Consider the following 22,620-nt stretch of genomic DNA (forward strand, 5'->3'; position numbering starts at 1 on the left):
CTTAGATATTGGCTACCTAAAATGAGGGGGCAATAAAGGCACGAAGTGACTGATTTACAGGGTTCCAAGAGGGAGTTTAGTTTAAGAGTATGGGGGGAAAGAAAGAGTCCCCACTGAATAGTTTTCATCTTGTCTAGATGGGTCTGGTGAAGAGATGGGGATAAGATTCGTATGATTCAATAGTGAATAATTGTTATCATGACTAATTGCAACTGTCACAATTGTAAAGGTAGAAGTTTTGAAACAAAAACAGGGGAGTGGTTAATCTTACAGACCAGAAACAGAGGACCCTAGGATCATCAAGAGAGGAACGCACAAGCAGAATGCGAGACCTTATCCAGAGAAGCAGCAGTGCCAGTGATGGAGGCAGAGATGGGGGTATGGAGAGGGGGAGTGGCTAAGGACTCAAGATTCATGGGAAGAGAGGGACTAAGAGCTGGTGGCCAGGAGGCTGACTTGCAGAATGTGCCCTTTGGAGGTGTAATTATATATGCCTGAGTGTTTTTTGTTTTTTAAAAAAGAGCTAAGGAGAACAAACAAGATGGTGGATCGGGTGGAAGTGTTGTAAAGAGCTCTGCAAGCAACAACACAGACCAAGCAGGCTCAGGGGCTGGTCCCAGAACTCTGAACCACATATAAAGGAATATTTAGAAGGTTGGAAGGCTTACAGCTGGGGGAATTTGTGGCAGAAGCAAGAAATCCATTGCCTTCTAGTCCGGGCTGTTCAGCTGCTCCAGGAGCCACCATCTTGGGTGAAACCAAGTTGGGGAAGGTACGGACCGGTCAGGGTTGCCTGGCAGAAACACAGAGATAAAAGTGTGGACATTCTTTCTATTGTTAGCTGTTCATTGGTACCTTGCTGTCTGCTAACCTCCATTCTGGTGGCTACAGGGCTGTCTGAGTTAGTGGGCACCCCAGCCCCACCCTCGGAGGGTTCTACTGCGCATGCACACAGATCTCCTTGAATTTTAAAGAGACAGTTTGCAATTAAAACCAAATGGCCATGGCTGGCCCTGAACTATTTACAACTAGAAAAAAGGCATGAGCGGGGATTGTGGAGTGGGACAAGCACACAAAAAAGGAAATAAGTTGAAAATTAAATCCTAAATTACGTCAAAACGACCAACAGTGGCATCTTGAAATTTCTCAAGAAGAAGAGTGAAAACGGAAGCCCATTTCCTGATCAGATCTACCTGGAGGCAATCAGAGAGCATACAAATTACCAAAATACACACCCATCTAAGTTTTAAGGCCACAGATAACCCCTGAAGATGCCCAAAAAACAGAAGCAGATGACCATATCTACACATGCCCAGAAACGAAATAAAGTGACTGAGGCAAATGAGCTGGAAGTAGACCTACACTCCATACTGAGAGATGGAAATGCCTGAGAAGGAATTCAGAAAAAGGATTATAAAATGTATCAAAAGACTATACAATGGAGTTGAGAAAAATAAGGAAGAAGTCAGGAAAGTGCTACAGGAACAATCAAATAAGATAAACACAGCATTGTAAACAATTCAAAACCTACAGAAAGAGGTCCAAATGATTAATAACAGTACATCAGAAATGGACAATACACTGAAAGGGTAAAGGAGTAGAACTGAAGAGACAGAAGCCTAAACTAGTAAGCTAGAAGATAAATCTCTCAACACTAAGATAGAAGAACAAACACAAAAAAGGATAAAAAAAATCTGAAGAAGGCCTAAGATTCATGTTGGATAACATGTTGACGAATAACATAAGAACTATTGGCATTCCAGAACAGGAACAATCACACAAGTCCACAGAAGAGATAGTTGAAGAGCTTCTGAAAGAAAATTTTCCTAACATCCTGAAAAGTGAAAAGATAAACATTTAAGAAGCTCAACGAATCCCAGGATGGATAGACCCTAAAAGACAATCACTAAGACATATAATAATCAAGCTCTCCAAAATCAAAGAGAAAGGATCTTGAAAGCAGCTAGGGAAAAGAGAAATATAGCATTCAAAGGCAAGCAAATCAGATTAAGCTCGGATTTCTCAACAGAAACCATGCAAGCAAGAAGGCAATGGGGACACATATATAAAACCCTGAAAGAAAAAAACTGCCACCCAAGAATCCTCTATCCAGCAAAGCTGTCAATCAAATACGATGGTATAATCAAAACATTCCAGGATAAACAGAAGCTAAGGGATTTTGCCAAAGCCAACCCTGCTATGAAAAACATCCTAAAGGCAGTTCTGTGGACTGAGAACCAACAAGAACAGACAACAACTACAGAATGACATACATGGCAGGATCAACCTGAACTCAGTCCAAAAATGGAAGAGTTAAGAACAGAATAAAATTATAAGAACAGAGGATCTGGGAGGTCAGTCTATGATCAAAACAATTACAATGTGAAAAAAGGTCAACACAGAGGAACAGAGATCCAGGTAGTGAGAAGGTCAGGGAGATTACTGGATAAAATAGACTGTCTTAAATGAAGGGAAGAACTAATGTAATATAAGGTAACCACAATGGGGTTGGGGTGGGGGTATTACTTTGGGTGTTGGGGAGGGCAATACAAGAAGGGAGGAGTAGGTGGAAGAACAAGATAGATAGGGGAACACTGAGACAGGTTTGCATGGCCTAGTGGGACACAGGTAAATAGTGATGTATACTCAATCTTGGAACAACAGGGCTCTGGGATACAGGGATCTAGGTATAGCTTGAAGAGGGTAAATAATACTAAAATCCTTGACTGCCATATGAATATTAGTTTTCCTTGACTGCTACTGTAAAATAGACACTTGAGTGGGATGGAAAGGAATGTTGGGAAACATGATTAGAGAAAACTTGTAAGCCCACCTTCAGCCTATAACTGATTAGAATACCTAAAAGGGGTTCTACAACTTGCCCAGTGAAATAGGCCTTATGCAAAGCCTTTGCAGAGTATAGGACCTTAGATGGAATCCTGAGTTCCATCCACAACCTTGTGAGGTAAGACATTCCCACTAGAAAGGACAAGCAGACTAGAACAGCTACAGTGACAGAAGATACATCTTCATGATGAACCTGACCTATACTCAGAGCGGTAGTTACTCTAAATACCAACAGAGAGGGAAAGAGTCTTCAAATCAAGTATCAATGCTATCCGCTCTGTATACAGGCTAGACAGGGATGGGCAACTTAGACATTGGCTACCTAAAATGAGGAGGCAATAAAGGCACGAAGTGACTACCTTACAAGGTTTCAAGAGGGAGTTTAGTTTAAGAATATAGGGGGGAAAGAAAGAGCCCCCACTGAATAGCTCACATCTTGTCTAGATGGGTCTGGTGAAAAGAGATGGGGATAAGATTCGTTAAGATTCAATCGTGAATAACTGTTATCATGACTAATCGCTACTGTTACAATTGTAAAGGTAGAAGTTTTGTAACAAAAAAAGGGGAGTAGTTAATCTTACAGTCCAGAAACAGAGGACCCTAGGACCATCCAGAGAGGAACACACAAGCAGAATGCAGGACCTTATCCAGAGAAGCAGCAGCGCCAGTGATGGAGGCAGAGATGAGGGCATGGAGAGGGGGAGAGACTGAGGACTCTAGATTCATGGACTAAGAAGAGAAGGAATAAGAGCTGGTGGCCAGGAGTCGACTTACAGAATGTGCCTTGGAGATGTAAATTATTATATATGCCTGAGTGGTTTTTTTGTGTGTTTTTTAAAAAAGCTAAAGTGGACAGAGAGAAATACTGTTAACTGATGGTACATGGTGGGGATTATACTCTATGTAATGAAACAAGGTATATGATTTGTTGAATGTAAAACTGATGATATGCCCTGTAAACTTTTACTCAATCCACAATAAAAACCTTAAAAAAAAAAAAAAAAAAAAAACTGAGGAAACATTAAAAGTGCTATTTACATAGCATTTACTTTGTATTAGGTACTATAAGTCATCTAGTGAAGACTTAATGTGTGGGGAGAGTGTGTGTTACTTAAAGGCAAATACTATGCCATTTATATTAGGGAATTGAGAATCTGTGGGTTTGACATGAATGGGTCTTGGAACCAAATCCCCAGATACCAAGGGGAAACTGTATATGCACTTTCTTTTTAATTTAAAATAAATCAAAATTCTTTTTATAATCAGAAAAAAAAAGAGAGAGTTAAAGTGAACAGTGAGAAATACTGTTAACTGATGGTACATGGAGGGGATTATAATCATTGTAATGAAACAATGTGTATGATTTGTTGAATGTAAACTGATGTTCTGCTCTGTAAACTTTCACTCAATCCACAATAAAAACCTTAAAAAAAAGTGGGGGGGATAGAGGTAAATACTGTTGTCTGAAGGTACATGGAGGGGATTATAATCATTGCAATGAAGCAAAATATGATTTACGGTATGTAAAACTGATAACCTTCCCTGTAAACTTTAACTCAATTCAAAATAAAAACTTCTTTAAAAAAATGTAAAAATAAAAAAAAAAAGACGAAGACATCCAACAAGATGGACTGACATAGTGACATAATGTGCTCAATGCGCTGGCCTACAAAGTTGGTTTGAACCTCAAGGTCGGCAGTTCAAGTTCACCAGCTGCTTCTTGGAAACTGCACAGAATCACTTAGTGGTTAGAACCGACTCGACAGCACTTAACAACAACAACAAATGCCAGCCTCTCTGGTGGGCTTGATGGTTCAGTAAAACGACTCAGAACCCACAGAAGCACTGCTCTGTGAACTACAAGGTTAGCAGTTCCAACCCACCAACTGCTCCTCAGAAACCCTATACAGGATCAAAGTGAGTCAGAGCTGACTCGATGGCACTTACAACATACTTACAGTTATCCTTGTATTATAAAGCCAAAAGGAATGCAACCAAAGAGACATCAGGCATGGTCTGGGAGAAGTCCTGACACAAGGTTTCTATTTGTCCCCAAGAATGTGTTGCACCTTCCCCTCTACATCCCAGAAGCCCCCAAATGGGAGTACCAAGGTTTCAAATCCTTAATCATTCGAACCTCAATGAATGTGCATGACTGGAGTCTAATGCATACCTATGATGGACCCCATCAATGTCTATTCCTGACTGTATTGTGCCCCATCCCTTCCTGAAACCTCTTGCCAGGATGAGGTCTGTGTTGTTAAGTGCTGTCACAACCTTGTTTAGAGTTTCCAAGAAGCCGGTGGTGGGTTTGAACTGCTGTCCTTGTGGTTCTGTCCGGTGCTGTTGTTTCATGCCACTGAGTTGTTTTTGCCTCATAGCGACCCTGTATAGGGTTTCCGAGGAGCAGCTGGTAGGGGCTAAAGGAATAGAATAGATGAAGAATACTAAGAGCAAATATTGGATGATGCAGAATGCATCAAAAGTAGATGGAAGGGGTGGGGCAAAGTGGTGGACTAGGTACAAAAGTTGTGATGGCTCTCTGCAGCAAGGATACAGATAATGGATGAGACAGATTCAGAGCATGGTCTTGGAACTTTGAGCTACAGGTAAAGGATTACATAAGAGGATCAGGTGCTTATTAGGAGAGTGCTGAACAGAGGTGGCAAGAATGGAGGTGGCTTCTGATTTAGGGCAGCCAACGGAACCCACTTTTGAGTGTGTTGAGACAAGAAAACATCTGTATGCAGAAACCTGCCTGTGACTCTCAGAGACTAACATGCCATTTTCTCCCCCTTCTCTTTTCCTCTCTGGTTACTTGCACTCCCCTGGTGACCACAGGCAAGACCTCAGTAAGTACACACCACCAGGGAACTTTCCAGGTGGGCAGAACAGCTCAATTGGTTGAGCACACAATTGAAGGAGGAGGAGAGAGCAGCAACAGCCTGGCTCCAGCAGGCAACCCTCCGAATGTGCAAAGTCAGTCCTGGGCTAGCTCTCACTAGGAAAAGCGGCTTAAGGACCATGTAGGGTAGAGAAGAGGGGGAAGAAAAAGACTGATTATAAGTCAAGAGAGGCAAGCAGAACCATCTTGAAATTTCTCAGGTGGCTGTGAAGGCAAGAGGCCAGTAGGTGGTTCAGAACATTTCGCTGATTTTTCCACTGTTTGCTGGGTTTGTTTTTGTTTTTCTTCTGTCTTGTAGGAGTGTTTTCTCTTCTTGCCTCACCCAACAGGAAACAGCAACTGCAGCCATACAGTCCAACCACAGCCATACCATCTTCAAACCACAAACTGGGTTGGAGTCAATACCAGCTGCTAGACACCAGATCAACAGTAACAATCAACAGTGGCTAAATTCACCCTGAACTGAGCTACACAAATAACAAACAGAATGGCACACATGCTCATCTCTTGATAATACCCACCAGAAGGCAGTTGATGTCAGCTTAAGAATACGCCAACATGCATTCTTCAACTGAATACAAATGGAACAACACTGTAATGCTTTGAAAACAACAATCTCTGCTCACATGAAAAACCAAGACAGAGTAGCTCAAACACACCAACAAGAGGCAGAACTAAAAAAAAATGCTTTTGAGGGAAAAGAAATACTGGAACTCCCTGAAAATTGAGTTCAGTAGAATTATAGTTAGGTACCTCCAAACTATTGACAGGGACTCTTGGTGTGATGCTACGGGTTAATGATCTGGACTGCAAGGTCAGTTTGAACTACACAATCAACGGTTCAAGTTTACCAGCTGCTCCTCAGAAACCCTATACAGGGTCAGGTCACTATGAGTTAGAACTGACTAGATGGCACTTAACAACAATAACAGCAAAAAATATTGACATGAAGTCTTGGTGTGGTGCTGTGGGTTAATGTATTGGACTGTAAGGTCAGTTTGAACTGAAAGGGCAGCAGTTCAAGCTCACCACTCGCTCCTTGGAAACCCTATACTCGGTGGTTGTGAGTCAGAACCAATTTGACAGCTACTTAACAACAACACACAAACAACTGTTAGAAAGGCTGAGAAAAGCAAGGAAGAATTCAGAAACGTGCTATAGAACAATCAAACAAATGAAATAAAGGATTGGAGACAATACGAAACCTGCAAACAGAAAATCAAGAAGATCAGAAATGTTCCAGAAATGGACAATACACTGAAAGGGCAAAGGAAGCAGATTTGAATCAATGAAAGCCTAAATTAGTGAGCTTGAAAATAAATCTCAATACGAGCATGCTAGAAGGGTGATCCAAAAAAAGAATGGAAAAATCCGAAGGAAGTCTAAGATTCAAGTGGGACATTAAGAAGATGAAAAATTCCAGAATAGGAATAAAGAAAATCTACACTGCATAGGATTAATGTTCAAGGTCCTGAAAACCATATTCACTGTCTCCTGTTATTTAGCCTTTAACAAAATGTTTTATTTCATGGCCTTTATTTTGTTTCACCTTTACCCAACACATGTTCCAAGAATTCCAGAACTCCAGGGGTTGGAGGTTGTGGTGAATTATTTTTCTACACATACAAATTTATATTTTTATTATTTTTCAAACTATAGCATTTATCACAATGCTATGTAAGTTTACTGAGTATGGGGGCTGGATTTGGGATGGATATGCAGTGGTTTCCAAATGGATAATTTTGGTCTTCAAAGGTCATTTTCAATGAAGATATTTTGCTTGTCCAAACTGAGGGAGGTGCGACTGGCATTGAGAGAGTAGAGACCTAGGATGCCTGCTGAACATCCCACAACACAACCTTATCTAGCCCAAATGTCAATAAGGTCCCTATTGAGAAATCCTGAACAAATCAATAATAAATGTCTAATGAACTCATGTCATTACAGAAATTAGGATGTTTGGGCACACAGGCCGACAATCAGCCTAGTAACAATGATGCCAGTACATAATACTGTTTAAGAGAGTGACCAAATGATTTTTTTTTTTTTTTAAAGGAGAAAGGGGTTAAGTTATCAAGCACTTCTAAATGAAGGAAAAGGTATATGTAATAAAGCAGTCTGAACTCCACTGGCACGAGTCTACAATTCATGCTGAATTTTAAGAGCTGCTTTTTCTAATAGCAGTCCCTTAACTTTTGATGCCCACCTAACCATATTACCCTAAAGGAGGCATTCTTTCTGAGGTCTGGCAGGTGCAGAATTTCACAATATACTTCAGAAGATTTCTCCACTATGGAACAATAGAGGCAAGGTGTGGTAACATATCCAAGGGGTCCTGATGCACAACGTTATCGATATATCTTTACAACAGATCTCCAGAAATACACATGATGGAGAAAGCAATAGCGGTTACCTGAAAAACCTGTCCTGCCATTGTCCTATGACCACCTGTAATACACTGAAGAACACATATGTATCCCTAGCCAATCATGTGCTATCCTCCTATCCTGTGCCCCATCTTTAAAAGCTCGCCTTTGACTTCCCTATCTTTTAGCCAGTCATGACTTTGTAACTTTTCATTGCTGTTCTAATGCTACAAAAATGTATTTTTCCTTACTGTCCAGCAAAGCAGCCATTTTCACCATGCTGGTGAATCTGGATGACTTCCCAGTCCAGATCATCTCTACCACTCAACAAATCCCTATTGCTTTTACTTTAAGTAGATTCCATGATGCTGCTTTATGATCTGTATGGAGCAAACCATTTTATTCCAACATTCTTTTTTAGTGCCAATGGTGGTGGTGGTGGTGGTTATGTGCCATGGAGTCGGTTCCAACTCATAGCAACCCTGTACAGGGTTTCTGAGGCTGTAAATCTTTACGGGAGCAGAAAGCCTCATCTTTTTCCCCAAAACAGCTGGTAGTTTCAAACTGCTGACCTAAGGTTCGCAGCCCAATTCGTAACCACTATGCTACCAGATACTCATTCTTAAATGCTCTTCGAAACACTTTTGCAATCATGCTGGCTCCTTCACGAGTTACCTACTTGAAAGCCAGGTTTTAATATTTTTAAATGCAGAATGATAGATTTGTCGGTGAGATGCCCAGATATAACCACTGAAGGGAGGCCCAAGAAAGGCACATCAGCAGCTCTTTAAGCCTCAGTTTGTCTCACTGTGGCTCACAGCATTATTTTCCAAGAGACTTTTTCCTAGTCCTTTTTTCTTCTAATTTTGTGATTTGTATATGAATCTGGTCTGTTGTTAAGTGCCCTCAAGTAGGTTCTGACTTATAGAGCAACCCAGTTTCTGAGACTATAAATCTTTACAGGAGCAGAGGGCCTCATTTTCCCCCTGTGAAGTGGCCAGTAGGCTCAAACTACCAAGCTTGTGGTTTGTAGTCCCGTGCTTATTCTTGTTAGAGATCTGGTTTTATGGTTTGACCATTTAGTGATCTGTGAGGTAGATAAGTGGGGATCTATTTTCTTTCGAATCAGACTTCATGTAAGTCTGGTTCAGTCCTTGCTAGTTTGTTAAGAGAATGTTTCTCAGGACCACTAAAAAGAGAACAACCCTTCTGAAATCTGGAGCAAAGTCTGTATTTCTGGACTGTACTGTCTGAGGCTCAGACTGTGGAAACAAAGCTGAAAGCTCTCTAGGTGTCTGTGTGTCTAAAAGTGAGAAAAGTCCTACAAGTCTCATGTGGGAATGTAAAATTGTGTGAAATATATTTCTACTTTCAAGGGGATTGGTAAATTAATCATAAGGTTTCTTCAAGAACTTTTAAATTGGTTTATAAAGATAAGCATTTACATAAATCTATATTCTCACAATTTCCAGAAAATAGCAAAATGTTTCATACTTTTAAAAAACACACGTATCTAGCCTCTAGCTTTCCAAACCACCTCTGGTAACCATAAAAAAATTTTTAAAAAAGTTTCTTTTATCAAGAAAATCTTTTCTTGAGTTTTTACAATGGTGGTCTCATATAATATTTGTCATTATGAAACTAATTCCACTCAGCATGATGTCCTTCCACAGGTTCACATATGTTAATAGGTATTTCACAGATATCTCATTATTCAACATTGTATAGTATCCCAATATGTGTTTATACCAAAGTTTGTTGAACCATTCTTCCATTGATGGACATTTAGGCTGTCTCCAACTCTGTGCTACTGTGAATTGTGCTGTGATGAACATGGTGTGCAGATCTCTCCTCATGTCATGGCTCTTATTTGTCTCATAAATTAGTTATGTTAGCCTTTTAAGGACACAACCCCCGCCCTTCCCCAAACTGGCATTTCAGAAACATTTTTATATGAGTCCAAATTCATGTCGTTAAAAATAATCCTATGGTGGGGGGGGGGGGAGAATAATCCTTAGATACATCAGTATGATTTGATTTTGATTTAAAAAAACCTTCCCTGATTTATAAATGAAGAATATAATTACTGTTGTTGTGAAGTGCCTTTGAGTTGGTTCGGACTCCTATCGACCCTGTATAGGGTTTCCAAGGAGCGGTTGGTGAGTTAGAACCATTCATCGTGTGGTTCAAACTGATCCTGCAGTCTAGTACTTTATCCCACAGTGCCATTCCAGGACTATATTCAAATTTTTTACTGTAAAATTTTTTCTTCATGGAAAGACTAACTTGAAATTCTTATCATTAATGATTTACTGTCTGATTGTATAAAATAGAAAATTACATATTCATAAAACTGAATTATAATACTGATCTGATCAACTTTTTGATATCAGAAATTATATGCTGCTCAGATGTCAGCTTAAGCATACTTGTCCAGATCCTGAGATCTGGACTTTTTTGTTGTTAGTGGGGGCTCATACCTGCCCCAGAAGTAAACAAGGACACAAGCTATAAAAATTGTCCCTGGGTCCCAAAAAGTTCCTGGTCAAGACAGCTCAAGATCAAGAATACTTGCTCCCAACCCAGTGGCATCCTCTGTCCACTCCTTGCCAACTGGGGGACTTTGACAAGTCACTCATATTTCCCCAAGACCATCTTTTGATCTATAAAATGGGACAACACCACCACCTGAAACATCCAGCTTTCTTCATGGTTGTGAGGATCGGATAGAGTATCCTATTAACTATGAAACTACTGAAACAGAATTGCCCTCCATGGGGCTTTAAATGGCTTCTTCCTGCTTTGCCCCCAACCCTGGGTCCAATCCCAAGCCTATACTGGTGGTGGTGGTGGTTACGTGCCACGGAGTCAGTTCCAACTCACAGCAACCCTGTACAGGGTTTCTGAGGCTGTAAATCTTTATGGGAGCAGAAACCCTTATCTTTCTCCTGCAGAACAGCTGGTGGTTTTGAACTGCTAACCTTAAGGTTTGCAGACCGCTTTGTAACCACTACATTACCAGAAAGTCTATACTAGTTAACTTTAAAACTTTGGTTGGACTGGTATTAAATCAAGTTTATAATGGGCACATCAGATTTATGACTAATTTTCAAGTAAGATGGACACCAACTACAGTTTTAGCACACAGACACATGAAATCCTTAAGCCAATATTCCATTTCTTATTACTCCTTTCTTGGAATGTTACTTTGCTTCTTATCCTTAACTACCAAATTCTTCCAGCTTCCAACAGTACCAGTAGCAGCATTCCATCCAAGACCCATTCCATGCAAGCAAAGAAAAACTACAGGGTCATGGGTAATCTATATAGTGTCTTCCAACTGACCCTGGACCCATGAATCTCTGCAAGAACACATTACCAGACTCACCATCCTTCCCAACGTACTTTAGAAGTAAGGGGTGTACCTAAAGAATATCTGGGAGAACAAAACTCAACAGCCAGACCTCCATTTATGGACAGAGATGGATTTGTAGACAGGAAAGGATACGAAGAAGTAAGAATCCCAGAAATCTAAGGTATCAAGAACCAGGTACTGCCAATCCAGGGAGCCTCAACAGTATTTTGGACACAAGACCTTGAGTGGCTCCTTGTCTCTTGTACCCTGGTGCTCACTTTATTTCAGTGGTCTAATACAGCAGGACAAGTACCTGAAGATCGGGTGATACCATATACACATTTTTAAAAAATTATAATCAAAATGTCATTATTATACAAAAATGAGCAATAATTCCTTAACATCGTCTAATACCATCTGTTGTTGCTGAGTGCCGTAGACTCGGTTTCAACTCATAGTGACCCTGTACAGGGTTTATAAGGAGCAGCTGGTGGGTTTGAACTGCTCCTTCACCCCATACTACTCCTCTACTCCTCCAAGATAACCACTTTTCTGATGTGTTTTCTTTGTCTGAAACTTATGAAGACATACAGTATGCATCATTTTGTATTAAGACTTCTTTCATTCAGAATATTTTTAGTGCATCTCAATAGCAAAACTTCATGTTAGTATCACAATGGAAATTAAGTATATAAATAAAAACATTCTGAATCAGGTTTGAACAGGACCAGAATCAATGCAAAGGAAGAGAAAGAATTTTTTGATGACACTTACTTTTTAACTTTTTATTGTGCTTTAAATTTTTTATTGTGTTTTCAAGGAGCTCTGGTAGTGTAGTGGTAACGAATTGGGCTGTGAACCTTAAGGTCAGCGGTTCGAAACTACCAGCTGTTCTATGGGAGAAAGATGACGCTTTCTGCTGCTGTAAAGATTCGGAAACCCTGCACACAGGGTCGCTATGAGTCTGAACCAACTCTACAGCACATAACTAACCAACCAATTGTTTTCATTGAAAGGGTACAGAGCAAATCAGTTTTTCATTCAACAATTCATTTTGCTTCATTGTCACCAAATACAATCCCCATAATCTTATATCACTCATCTCATTTCCTCCCTGTGATTGTTGGTTCCATTCATCTTTCTTTCCTGTCCTTTTAATTTCAAATGATTTCTCTGTACTAAACAGGGCATTATTTCTCTGGTGGTGTTCACATTCTAGACTTGTCTATTGTTTGGCTAAAAGTTGAGACGGGGACGAGTTCATTTTTAGAATTGAAGGGTGACTATGGCTATAGTTTCAGGGGTGTCTATCATATTCATAACCTTATTCATATCAACAAACAAATGGATAAACAAACCATGTTACACATACCCAGTAGAATACTTGTTAGTGTTGTCATGTCGGTTCTGACTCATAGCGACCTGGAACAGGGTTTCCAAGGAGCAGCTGGTGAGTTTCAACTGCCAACCTTGTGGTTCAAACTGACCTTGTGGTCCACTGCTTTACCATACAGTGCTACATCAGGACTCTAGTGGAATACTATGCAATGTTAAATAATGATGGATCTGTAAATACCTCATAGCATCAATGGGCTTGGAGGACATTGTGCTGAGTGAAATAAGTCAACCAGAAAAGGACAAATGTTGTATGAAACCATTTTTATAAAAAATCAAAGTGTCTTTATACAAAAATAAATGGGTGGGAGGAGAGGGGAGAGTAAATCACTAACTGGTTGGTAGACACATTAAAATGTTGGTGAAAGGAAAGGAAATGCACAGTAAGGACAACTGTTGAAGGCAAAGGAAGACACTGAGAAGAGTGCAAGAATTAAAGGCAAGAGGTAAATACTACTACATGCACAGTCCTGCAATAACAATAATTTGCAAGTGACTGCATAGATAGACATGCAAGCTGAATAAGTGTGGGAGGGAGAATGGGACTATACCCATTTGACAATATAGGATATTTCTACATGGGTCTTTCTATGCTGTATATATATCCACAATTATAGATGAGCATACAGAAGACAAAGTTATGAAAACTCTTAGTCATAACCAAACACCCTGAGAGACTGAGATACCAGACCTTGGGGCTCGGGACCATAGTCTTAATGGCTACGACACGGACCACGTTCTACAGCCTTTGGTATGGGCTGCACCTCAGCACAAAGAAAACAAAAGTCCTCACACCACTGTACCAATAAATAACATCCCTATAAACGGAGAAAAGATTTAAGTTGTCCATGACTTCATTTTGCTTGGGTCCACAATCAACACTCATGGAAGTAGTAGTCAAGAAATCAAACGACGTATTTATTGCACTAGGCAAATCTGCTGCACAAGACCGCTTTAGAAAAATGCTGAAGCTCTTCAAAGATAGTTTGAAGACTAAGGTGCACCTGACAAAAGCTATGGTATTTTCAATAACCTCAGATGCATGCAAAAATTGGACAGTGAATAAGGGAGATTGTAGAAGAATTGATGCATTTGAGTTATGATGTTGGAAAATATTGAAAGTATCATGGAATGCCAAAAGACCACATAGATCTGTGTTGGAAGAAATACAGCCAGAGTGCTCCTTGGAAGCCAGGATGGCCAGACTTTGTCTTTCATACTTGGGACACAGTGTCAGAAGGGACCAGTCACTGCTGAGCAGTGTCTCCTTCTGCTGTGCATAGGGATCACTAAAAATCAGACCCTAACAACCACATGCTTGGTTACACTTGTATGTTAAGGAGGCAAGATCAGGGTGGGGCGGGGGCAGGGTTGGAGGGTATATAGTTAAGTCAGCACCCATACAGTCTTTGCTTGAATCACAAGAGATGAGAGAGAAGGGAGCAGAGCAGACTACCACCAAGAAATAAAGAACCAGGAGCAGACAGAACATCTTTTGAACCTGGGATCCATGCACAGAGAACCTCCTAGACAGAGGTAGAAAGCAAGAGAGCTGTTAACACCAGAGATGGCAAGAAGCAACAGTAGACAAATGGCAGTAGTAGAACTGGAGACCAGCAAGAAACCTCACATAGTGGGCTTCCTGGCTGGGGGGTGGGAGGGGTGGGAGGGGGCGAAGGGAGCATGGGGTGGGGAGCTAAGCACCTTTGGGCAAAAGGCTTGCTGGAGGAGCAGAGTGCCTCTGGACACTTGAAAGAGCTAGGCTCACCAAAACCAGAAACAAGAAAGGTGAGCCCCGGGGCAGGAATCTGGCAAGCAAGGTGCCTCTGGGAACTTATCAGTGGAGCCAGAGAATTTTGTAACACTTTCCGGGAGTAGAGCAGAGGGTGGGCTGACTCAAAAGGCCCCAGGGACTGAGGGTCAGGGGTCAGCCTGTAAGTACAGCTAAGAAGAGGTTGTCTTGACCAAATAACTGCACTGAATTCCAGGGCTTTCCAGATCCTCAGCTGTAACCTGTTACCACCTTCCTAATCAATCCATAATCCTGAGTATTGTCTGTGAGCTGTAATATGAACATCCCAACAATCATCAAATCCAACAGAGAAATACAGTGCTATGGGAGGGATGGCTAGTGTCAGAATTCATAACGAAGCTGGAGAAATGAGGCATGTATGATCTCTGCCTCATGAAGTTATAGGAGCTTAGAAATCCCAGTAATGTCATTTCTTACTGGGCCCCACCCTTATATGCCATAAAGTAAGTCACTTCATGGCAAGCCAAAAATTTTAGCAGTTTTGGAAAGAGGAATGTACCCAAACGAATAGATACTGCAGTTGAAATGTGTGGAGATGACCTTATTTGGGAGGGGAAGGGATGAGTTGATTTCCCAGCTTTGGAGTAGAAGAGCCACAAAGGGTGATTAAAACCAAAACAAATTTGGCTACTGAAAATACAATCTAAGATTCTAATCAAAAGGGGAAAATTATAAAATCATTTTAAATTCTTATGGAGTCTAGGCTTTCTAAAGTCATAGAATGAACCCATAAAACTATTGCCCTAAGATCATCTTTAGCGTAGTGGTTACAAATTGGGCTAACCCAAGGTCAGCAGTTCGAAACTACCAGCCATTTTGCGGGAGAAAGATGAGGCTTTCTGCTCCCGTAAAGATTTATAGCCTTGGAAACCCTGTGCAGGGTCACTATGAGTTGGAACTGACTCCAAAACAAGATAATATTTAAAACCTTAAGCCAAAAGTTCCCTGAAGTCTTCTTAAAACTGACTAATGTACCTTAACTAGTTAAAAAAAACTAAGTAGGCCTGTGCATTGTGCTCTTTTAAGAATTATCTATATGGTATCAGCAACACGGAAGGTAAGACAGGTACACAGGGGGCAGTGAGTTTGTGCTAGTGAGGGAAAAACAACAGAAAAGACAAAAAATGGTTGCAAAAACTTGAATGTAATCAATATCATTAAACTTACATGTATAAACTGCTAACCTGATGTCTGTTTTGTTGTATATATTCTCAAAAGGAACAAAATAGCAAAAAAAAAAAAAAAAAAAAAAAGTAATCTTAGATTCCTTATGAAATTTCCAGGTGGATTAATTTCTAGCATTATTAGTTAACACTTTTTGTCGCACCCCAAATATAACTGGATCAGCCTGTGTATGTAGCTCAATCAACAGTCTGGAGATAGCTTATCCCCTTGTGATCATAAATTATCTAACAAAACGTACAACTACCCTAGAAATAAATAAGGTAAAAGAATGTCTTTTCAATGTCATATTAAAATATTGTCTAATACTCTACTCAAGGCTTATTTCAGCTCTAGAGCAATGCTGTCTAATAAATCTACAGAAATGTTCTATATCTGCACTGACCAAACTCATAGCCAATAGCTATAAGTGGCCCCTGAGCACGTGAAATATAATTGATGAACTGAACATTTAATGGAATTTTAATTTAACAAGTTTAAAAAGTCATATATGGTAGGAGCTACAATCTCTGAACTAATATGTTTTGTATTTTTAAAACATTGTTAAAATAGAGAAAATTATGAGACAGAGACCCTGTGTGGCCGGCCTGCAAAGCCTAAAATATTTATTATCTTGCCCTTTACCAAGCTTGCTGACATATGCTCTACTTTGTTTTGAGGTACTTTTTATATTGTTCAAAGCTTCTGTCTGGTATCAACGATAACCAAGCGGCTCTGGTTTCATTAGCCTGCAGGATATTCAACAGTTACCTAATTCCAAGGTTCTTGGTTAAGTGCCTCTAATACTCATTTCCCTCAGTGCTCCTTGAGCCAATGTTCTGATCCCACTGGTCACATAAATGAACTCATTGCTTACTTTATATATGATGTAGCAATACTCTCTATTGCCTACCAATATCGATTTTCTGCTTTTTAGTATCAGAAGTCCGATTTTGTTCAGGGCAGCAATGTGCCTTGTTAAAATTGAACATTCCCTCACTCCCTTTGCTACCCACCCCCCTGCAACTACTGCCCTAAAATATGGCCACATGACATAGTTCCAGTCAACAAACAGGAGTCTGTTGGCATTTCCTGGAAAAAGTACTGCTTCCTCTTTCTTCCTTCTTTGAAAAGAGGACATGATTACTGGAGCTACAGCAGCCATTTTGTAATCATGAGGAAAAAGCCAATAAAACTGCAAACACAGTCTTCCTGATAGCTCCTAAATCAGTATTCTAACTTGGATTGTGGCTTGAGACTTCTTATTAAGTGGAAGAAATAGAAACCCTTTTACTGATAGGACACATCTTCTACATTTACCTATTATATTCAGCAGGTCAAACTCACCAGCTACTACTCCATGGAGACCCTATACAGGGTCGCTATGGGTCGCAATCAACTCAACGGCACTTACCAACAACAAAAAGGGTTACTATGGGTCGGAATCAACTTGAGGGCACTTAACAAGTAGCACAGTGGTAGTGTAGTGGTTACAAGCTGGGCTGCTAATCTCAAGGTAAGCAGTTCAAAACTACCAGCTGTTCCATGGGAGAAAGATGAGGTTTTCTGCTCCCATAAAGATTTACAGTCTCGGAAACCCTATGCAGGGTTGCTATCAGTCAGAACTGACTCCAAGACATACCACCGCCACCACCAAGTAGCAGTGATTAAGCACTTAGCTACTAACCGGAAGAATCTTGAGTCATGTTCTCCGTTTATGGACAGAAGCAAGTTGGAGGCAGGGAGGAATGGCAAGAAGTAAGAATACTGGAAATCTAAGAGTATAAAGACCCAGGTACCACAATTCGATAATATAGTCACAAGACCCTGTGTGGCTCTCCTTGCCTACAGTTTCCTCTTGCACTCCAGTGTCTGCTTTATTTCATTTAACTAATATAGCCATTCTATGGTGTTCGTTCCACATTAGTGTTGTCATTACCCTATATATACCTATCATTTGCTTGGCTGGAAATTCAGTCTTGGGGGTAAATTCAGTTCCAGATATAAAGGGTAACTGGTTCCACAAGGCTCTAGCGGACCAATATGCCTGTTTTTTGTGTGTGTGGGGTTTTTTTTTTTTTTATGCTTTTGGGTTCCACATTTTTTCCCACTCTATCCAGGACCTTGGAATATGATCCCTTTCAGAGCAGCCATCATCCAGTTCAGGTCTCAGGGTCATGGAGACTGATGGTCACGTGGTCCATTAGTCCACTGTACTGTTTCCATGTATCTTCAGTTTTCATCATTCTTCTCTTCGCCCAACAAGTAGAGACCAATTGTTATACCTTAGATGGCCAACTCTTGAGCTTTTAAGATCCCAGTCACTACCCATCAAAGTAGGCTGTAGAACATTGTCTATGTGGACTAAGCTATTCCAATTGACTTGGTGTCCCCCAAAACTATGGTCCAGAGCCCCCAGGACCAGTGACTCATTCCTTCAGGATGTTTCGTAATATCTAATTCATTTTCATAATTTTGAGCCCTATACAAGGTCATCATGAATTGGAATTGACTACACAGCACTTAACAAAACAACAACAACAAACGTTACACCACAGAATCCTGGTGTGATGCTGAAGCATAAGCACTAGACGGCTAACTGTAAGGTCAGTGATTCAAACCCACCATCTGCTCCTTAAAAACCATATACAATGTTGCTACCAAGTCAAAACCAATTCAAAGTAGCACTTAACAAGCATTTGCTCAAAGATGTTTAAAGATCCTATTTAAAAAGATGCTAATAAGCACTGGACAGCAAGGTCTGAACTGCAAACTTAACAGCTACTCCTCAGAAATCCTATACAGGAGAACAACTTGATAGCACTTAACTAACAATAAGACATTAATAATGAAACCAAACAACAAAAAGTTTATTCAATATAATGTCAGGACCTAAACAGGGACTAAATGGAATTCAATTATTAAATGTACTACACTAAACTTCTATGTTTGTTTCCTCTACTACTAGACTGTTGGTTCCTTGAAGTCAAGGGTCAAGTTAGTACACCTAAGAAACTTTTCCTTAAGTGTGTCAGCTGCATTGGTCCCATAAGCAACTCCTTGCCACCAGTGCTTTAAACCTTTCCCTGGACTCCCTGTATCTACAGTGCCACTGTAGCCATCCAAGGCCAACTTGAAACAATGTAATTCTATCCCTCCCACTGTCAGATCTTCCTTCCTCCTAATCATCCTGTACAGTGTTTCAGGCAACTCCTGACTCACTCCTGCCTTATAAGGCCCCATGCCCTAACCTGGCATGAGGGTCTCTCTCAAGGTTTCATCACTCACCTGGAAGGCCAAGTACCTAGGAATCTTTCTGGCTCTCAGTAGCTTCCTCCAACAAATTTTCCTTTGTGGTAACACTGCCTTTCAAAAACTGCCCTAGAAGGCACATCAGGAGAGACTGGTGTGCTACTGTGGGCTAATGTCCTGGTATGCAAAGTCGGTTGCTGAGCCACAATGTTTGCAGTTCAAGCTCACCAGCTGCTCCTTGGAAACCCTGTAAGGGTTGTTGTTGTGTACTGTGGCGTCGATTCACGGGAGCAGAAAGCCTTATCTTCCGTGGAACCACTGATAGTTTTGAAATGCTGACAGCAGCCAGATTTGTAACCAGATTCACAGCCACTAGGCTACCAGAGCTGATATAGGTCAAATGGACTCTATGGCACTTAACAACAGAAGGCACAACTACTAACAACAATTAGCATTTAATTACTAACTTAAAAGTGCTTCTGACTGATATGCTTCTATAAGATTATAATTTAGAATACCCTTTGGATTGAGAGCTGGATGTAATCAGGTATTAACACCCTCGGACACCCTCCTCTAGGGTCAGGACCCACTAGATAGCACTTTAACAACTTTCTATCCTTATTCCCAATCTCACTTCCCACTAAGGTCTAACTAAATCTCATTGTCCTCTTTAGTATTTGCAAACAGATGAATTAGCATTTTAAATACAGGCAAAGTGGGTCTCAGAATGGTTGACCCTCATTTCCTTACTGTAATTCTTCCTTTCCTCAAATTTTCTCCATAGCTTAACTTAAATGTTGAAATACATTTGCTTAATTTTATGCAAAATCCAGTTAGTGGTGTTCTCCTCCTCACATACAAATGTGAAACAAATCCAAAACTAATGAACAAAAACAAAAAAGCCTTTACTTGGTGTGGCTCTAACTCTTACAGTAAATCAGGGTGGGGGTTGAGGAGTGGAGGGGTTGGGATATGAGTAACACATTATCACAAAGGTGACACCTATTACCTAGCTGTGTAAGACACACCTTTTCTAATTAACTTACAACAAACTGTGGAGTCCTGCTGTGATTCCATAAGATAATGTACTGGACCATAAGGTTAGTTTGAACCACAAAGTCAGTAGTTCAAACTCACCAGCTGCTCCTTGGAAACCCCATACAGGGTCACTATGAGTGGAACCAACTCAACAGCACTTAACATCAACAAACTGTGTGGCAGGAACAGCCAAAGAACTAGTTAAGTCTGACAGGAGGTTCAGGGTTTTTCTCTAGAGCAAAGGAAATGCTTTCAATGCCTGGAGTGAGTCCTGAGTAAAAGCAGAACCAAGAGACCAGTTTGACCACAGCTGAAGAGTTGCAAAATCAGAAAACTGGGAAAATATGATGGACAGGATGAAACAGGCAACTGGAGGTTCTGTTAGGTCCTGAAGCAGAAGGACTTTTTGTGAAAGGATTAGTCTAACATAGGCTGTACCAGGAGGGAGGTAAGAATGACATGAAGACAGGAAGCCAGGGAGGGGCACATACCAAGAATGAAGATCTTAAATGTAACCAAGGCAGTGGACAGCAGAGGAGTAAACACAGGAGAGAAATAACAGGATTTAAGTCATGTCAAACTTTTTAGACCTGGGGAGTGAAGAAACTGGGAGGCTGAGGAAAAAGAAAGAAGAGTGGGAATTAGTAAGACAACTCACTTTAACAATTAAGAAAAGGAAAGCAAACTTGACCCCACATCTTCAAATTTTAAGTTAAAAGAGCCCAGATGCTTGCTTTTATTATGAAACTCAAACTTTGCAACTAATCATATTTTTCGATGGTACTGTGCAACTTAAGTAGAATGAATGTACACAACAAAACGATCTCAAAATTTGCCCTACATACCCAGCCCCCCAATCCCCTGGGAGGCAGGGATCAAAAATGAAGGCTCTGCAGCCACACTGCCTAGATGGGAATCCTGCCCTTCCCCCTTCCCCCCCGCCCCGCAACCAACTTGGAAAACTTGAAAGAACTTGGTACCTGGGAGGAGGGGCATGTGTTTCAGTTGTTTTTTTTTGGCTGGGGGTGGGGAAGGTGAGATAAAGGAAGGTGTTGAGTGTGTCTGAAGCTGCAATGCTGACTTAGAATAGGTGAGTCACCTCCTAAGAGTTTCAGTTTCCTCAGCTACTTAAAAAAGAAAAGAAGAGGATTGTAAAATCGATCTAATCGAGTTTTTAAGTGCTGCATTAAATTATACTTTACTATTTACACCCTCGGAAACCCTGTACAGGGTCGCTATGGGTCGGAACCGACTCGATGGCACTTAACAACAACAACAACAACATTTAGCATAACGTCTTATGTGCAATTAGCGTCTGTAAACGTTGGTTTTGCAGAATACCAATCTAGGAATGTTATTTTAAGCACTATTTTAAAAAGTCAATATCTCATCTTGACAGTCTGTGTAAAATACTATTTAGATGTTCTGAGACTCTCAAAGGCGATGGAGATCCCAAAAGGATTCCGAACCAGTGTCGCGGAGGCGGAAACAGTAGACACTGAGGACCCTAGGCACCATCCTGGGGCTGGGGTGGGCGGCGGAGGTGTTCAGAGCAGCAACATTCGCAGAGCACTTTGCCGCAGGCTGTGTGCTGGACGCTTTAACAATAAATCGCCTACTGTAATTCTCACGGCAGCCCTAGGAAGTAGGTGCTTTCGTCATAGCCCCTTTACAACAAGGGACACTAAGGTCCCCCCACTGAACCACTAGCCCAAGGTCACATAGCTCGAGAGTCTGAAAGGTAGGTACACAGCGATTCGCTGTGTCCCAGCAGAACAGGAAAGGGGGGCGCCCAGCGGCCCCGACAGAACCGAGGCTGCAGGCGGCTGGACTCACCTTGGCGCTGTGCACCGCCTCCTGCGCTCCGCGGAGCTGCAGCCAGATGCGTGCCGGCAGCGGCTCCTCGGTGCCCAGCGCGCCCAGCACGGCCAGGCTCACTCCAAACAGGCCCTCGATGCGGTCGCAATTCTGCTCTAGCAGCGCCGCCTTCTCGGCAGGCGCCGTGAACTCATCCAGCACTGTCTGGGCAGCCATGGCGGGTGCGGCCTCCCGCGGCTGTGCCGGGGCCGGTGACGGCGACGCCCCCTCAGCGTGCTGTCGGTTCACCCGAGCCCGTCTGGTGGCGTCACCCTCCCCGGCCGTTTCACCCCCGCCTCGTCGCCAGCCCGCAGGCCCAATTACACCATCTCACTAGGGCCGCAGCAGCTAGGTAACTGCGGGCAACAAGACCCACCACCCTTCTGCTGCAGCTGCGGGCCGGGCCCACCGCCGCGCATGCGCCCTGTCCACCTTCGTCATCGAGTCTCGCCATCCAGCGAGGAGGAGGGAGAGTGAGGGCGATGAAAGATGTCATAACTCTCCCCGCCATATTGGTTGAGGGCAAAGCGAAGGTTCCGTTGAGTGGTTTGGGCGGCGTTGTTTGATGAGGGTACTACACTTTGTAGTCACTAGTGAATGCATGTGTTAATAAACGGGGAATTGAGGACCA

General features: G+C 41.6%; 1 protein-coding gene across 1 annotated transcript in view; it reads right to left on the reverse strand.

Moving 5' to 3' along the window:
• The window catches only part of N4BP1 (NEDD4 binding protein 1), a 101,922-nt gene extending 79,527 nt beyond the window's left edge, over positions 1 to 22,395 (reverse strand). Inside the window, exon 1 of the mRNA XM_006872574.1 lies at positions 21,969 to 22,395. Coding sequence (XP_006872636.1) covers positions 21,969 to 22,166 — 198 coding nt within the window. The 5' untranslated portion in view covers positions 22,167 to 22,395. The remainder of the gene's footprint in view (positions 1 to 21,968) is intronic.
• Between the last annotated feature and the right edge of the window lie 225 nt (positions 22,396 to 22,620).

This window comes from Chrysochloris asiatica, unplaced genomic scaffold (genome assembly GCF_000296735.1).
Source record: "Chrysochloris asiatica unplaced genomic scaffold, ChrAsi1.0 scaffold00204, whole genome shotgun sequence".
Lineage (NCBI taxonomy): Eukaryota > Metazoa > Chordata > Mammalia > Afrosoricida > Chrysochloridae > Chrysochloris > Chrysochloris asiatica.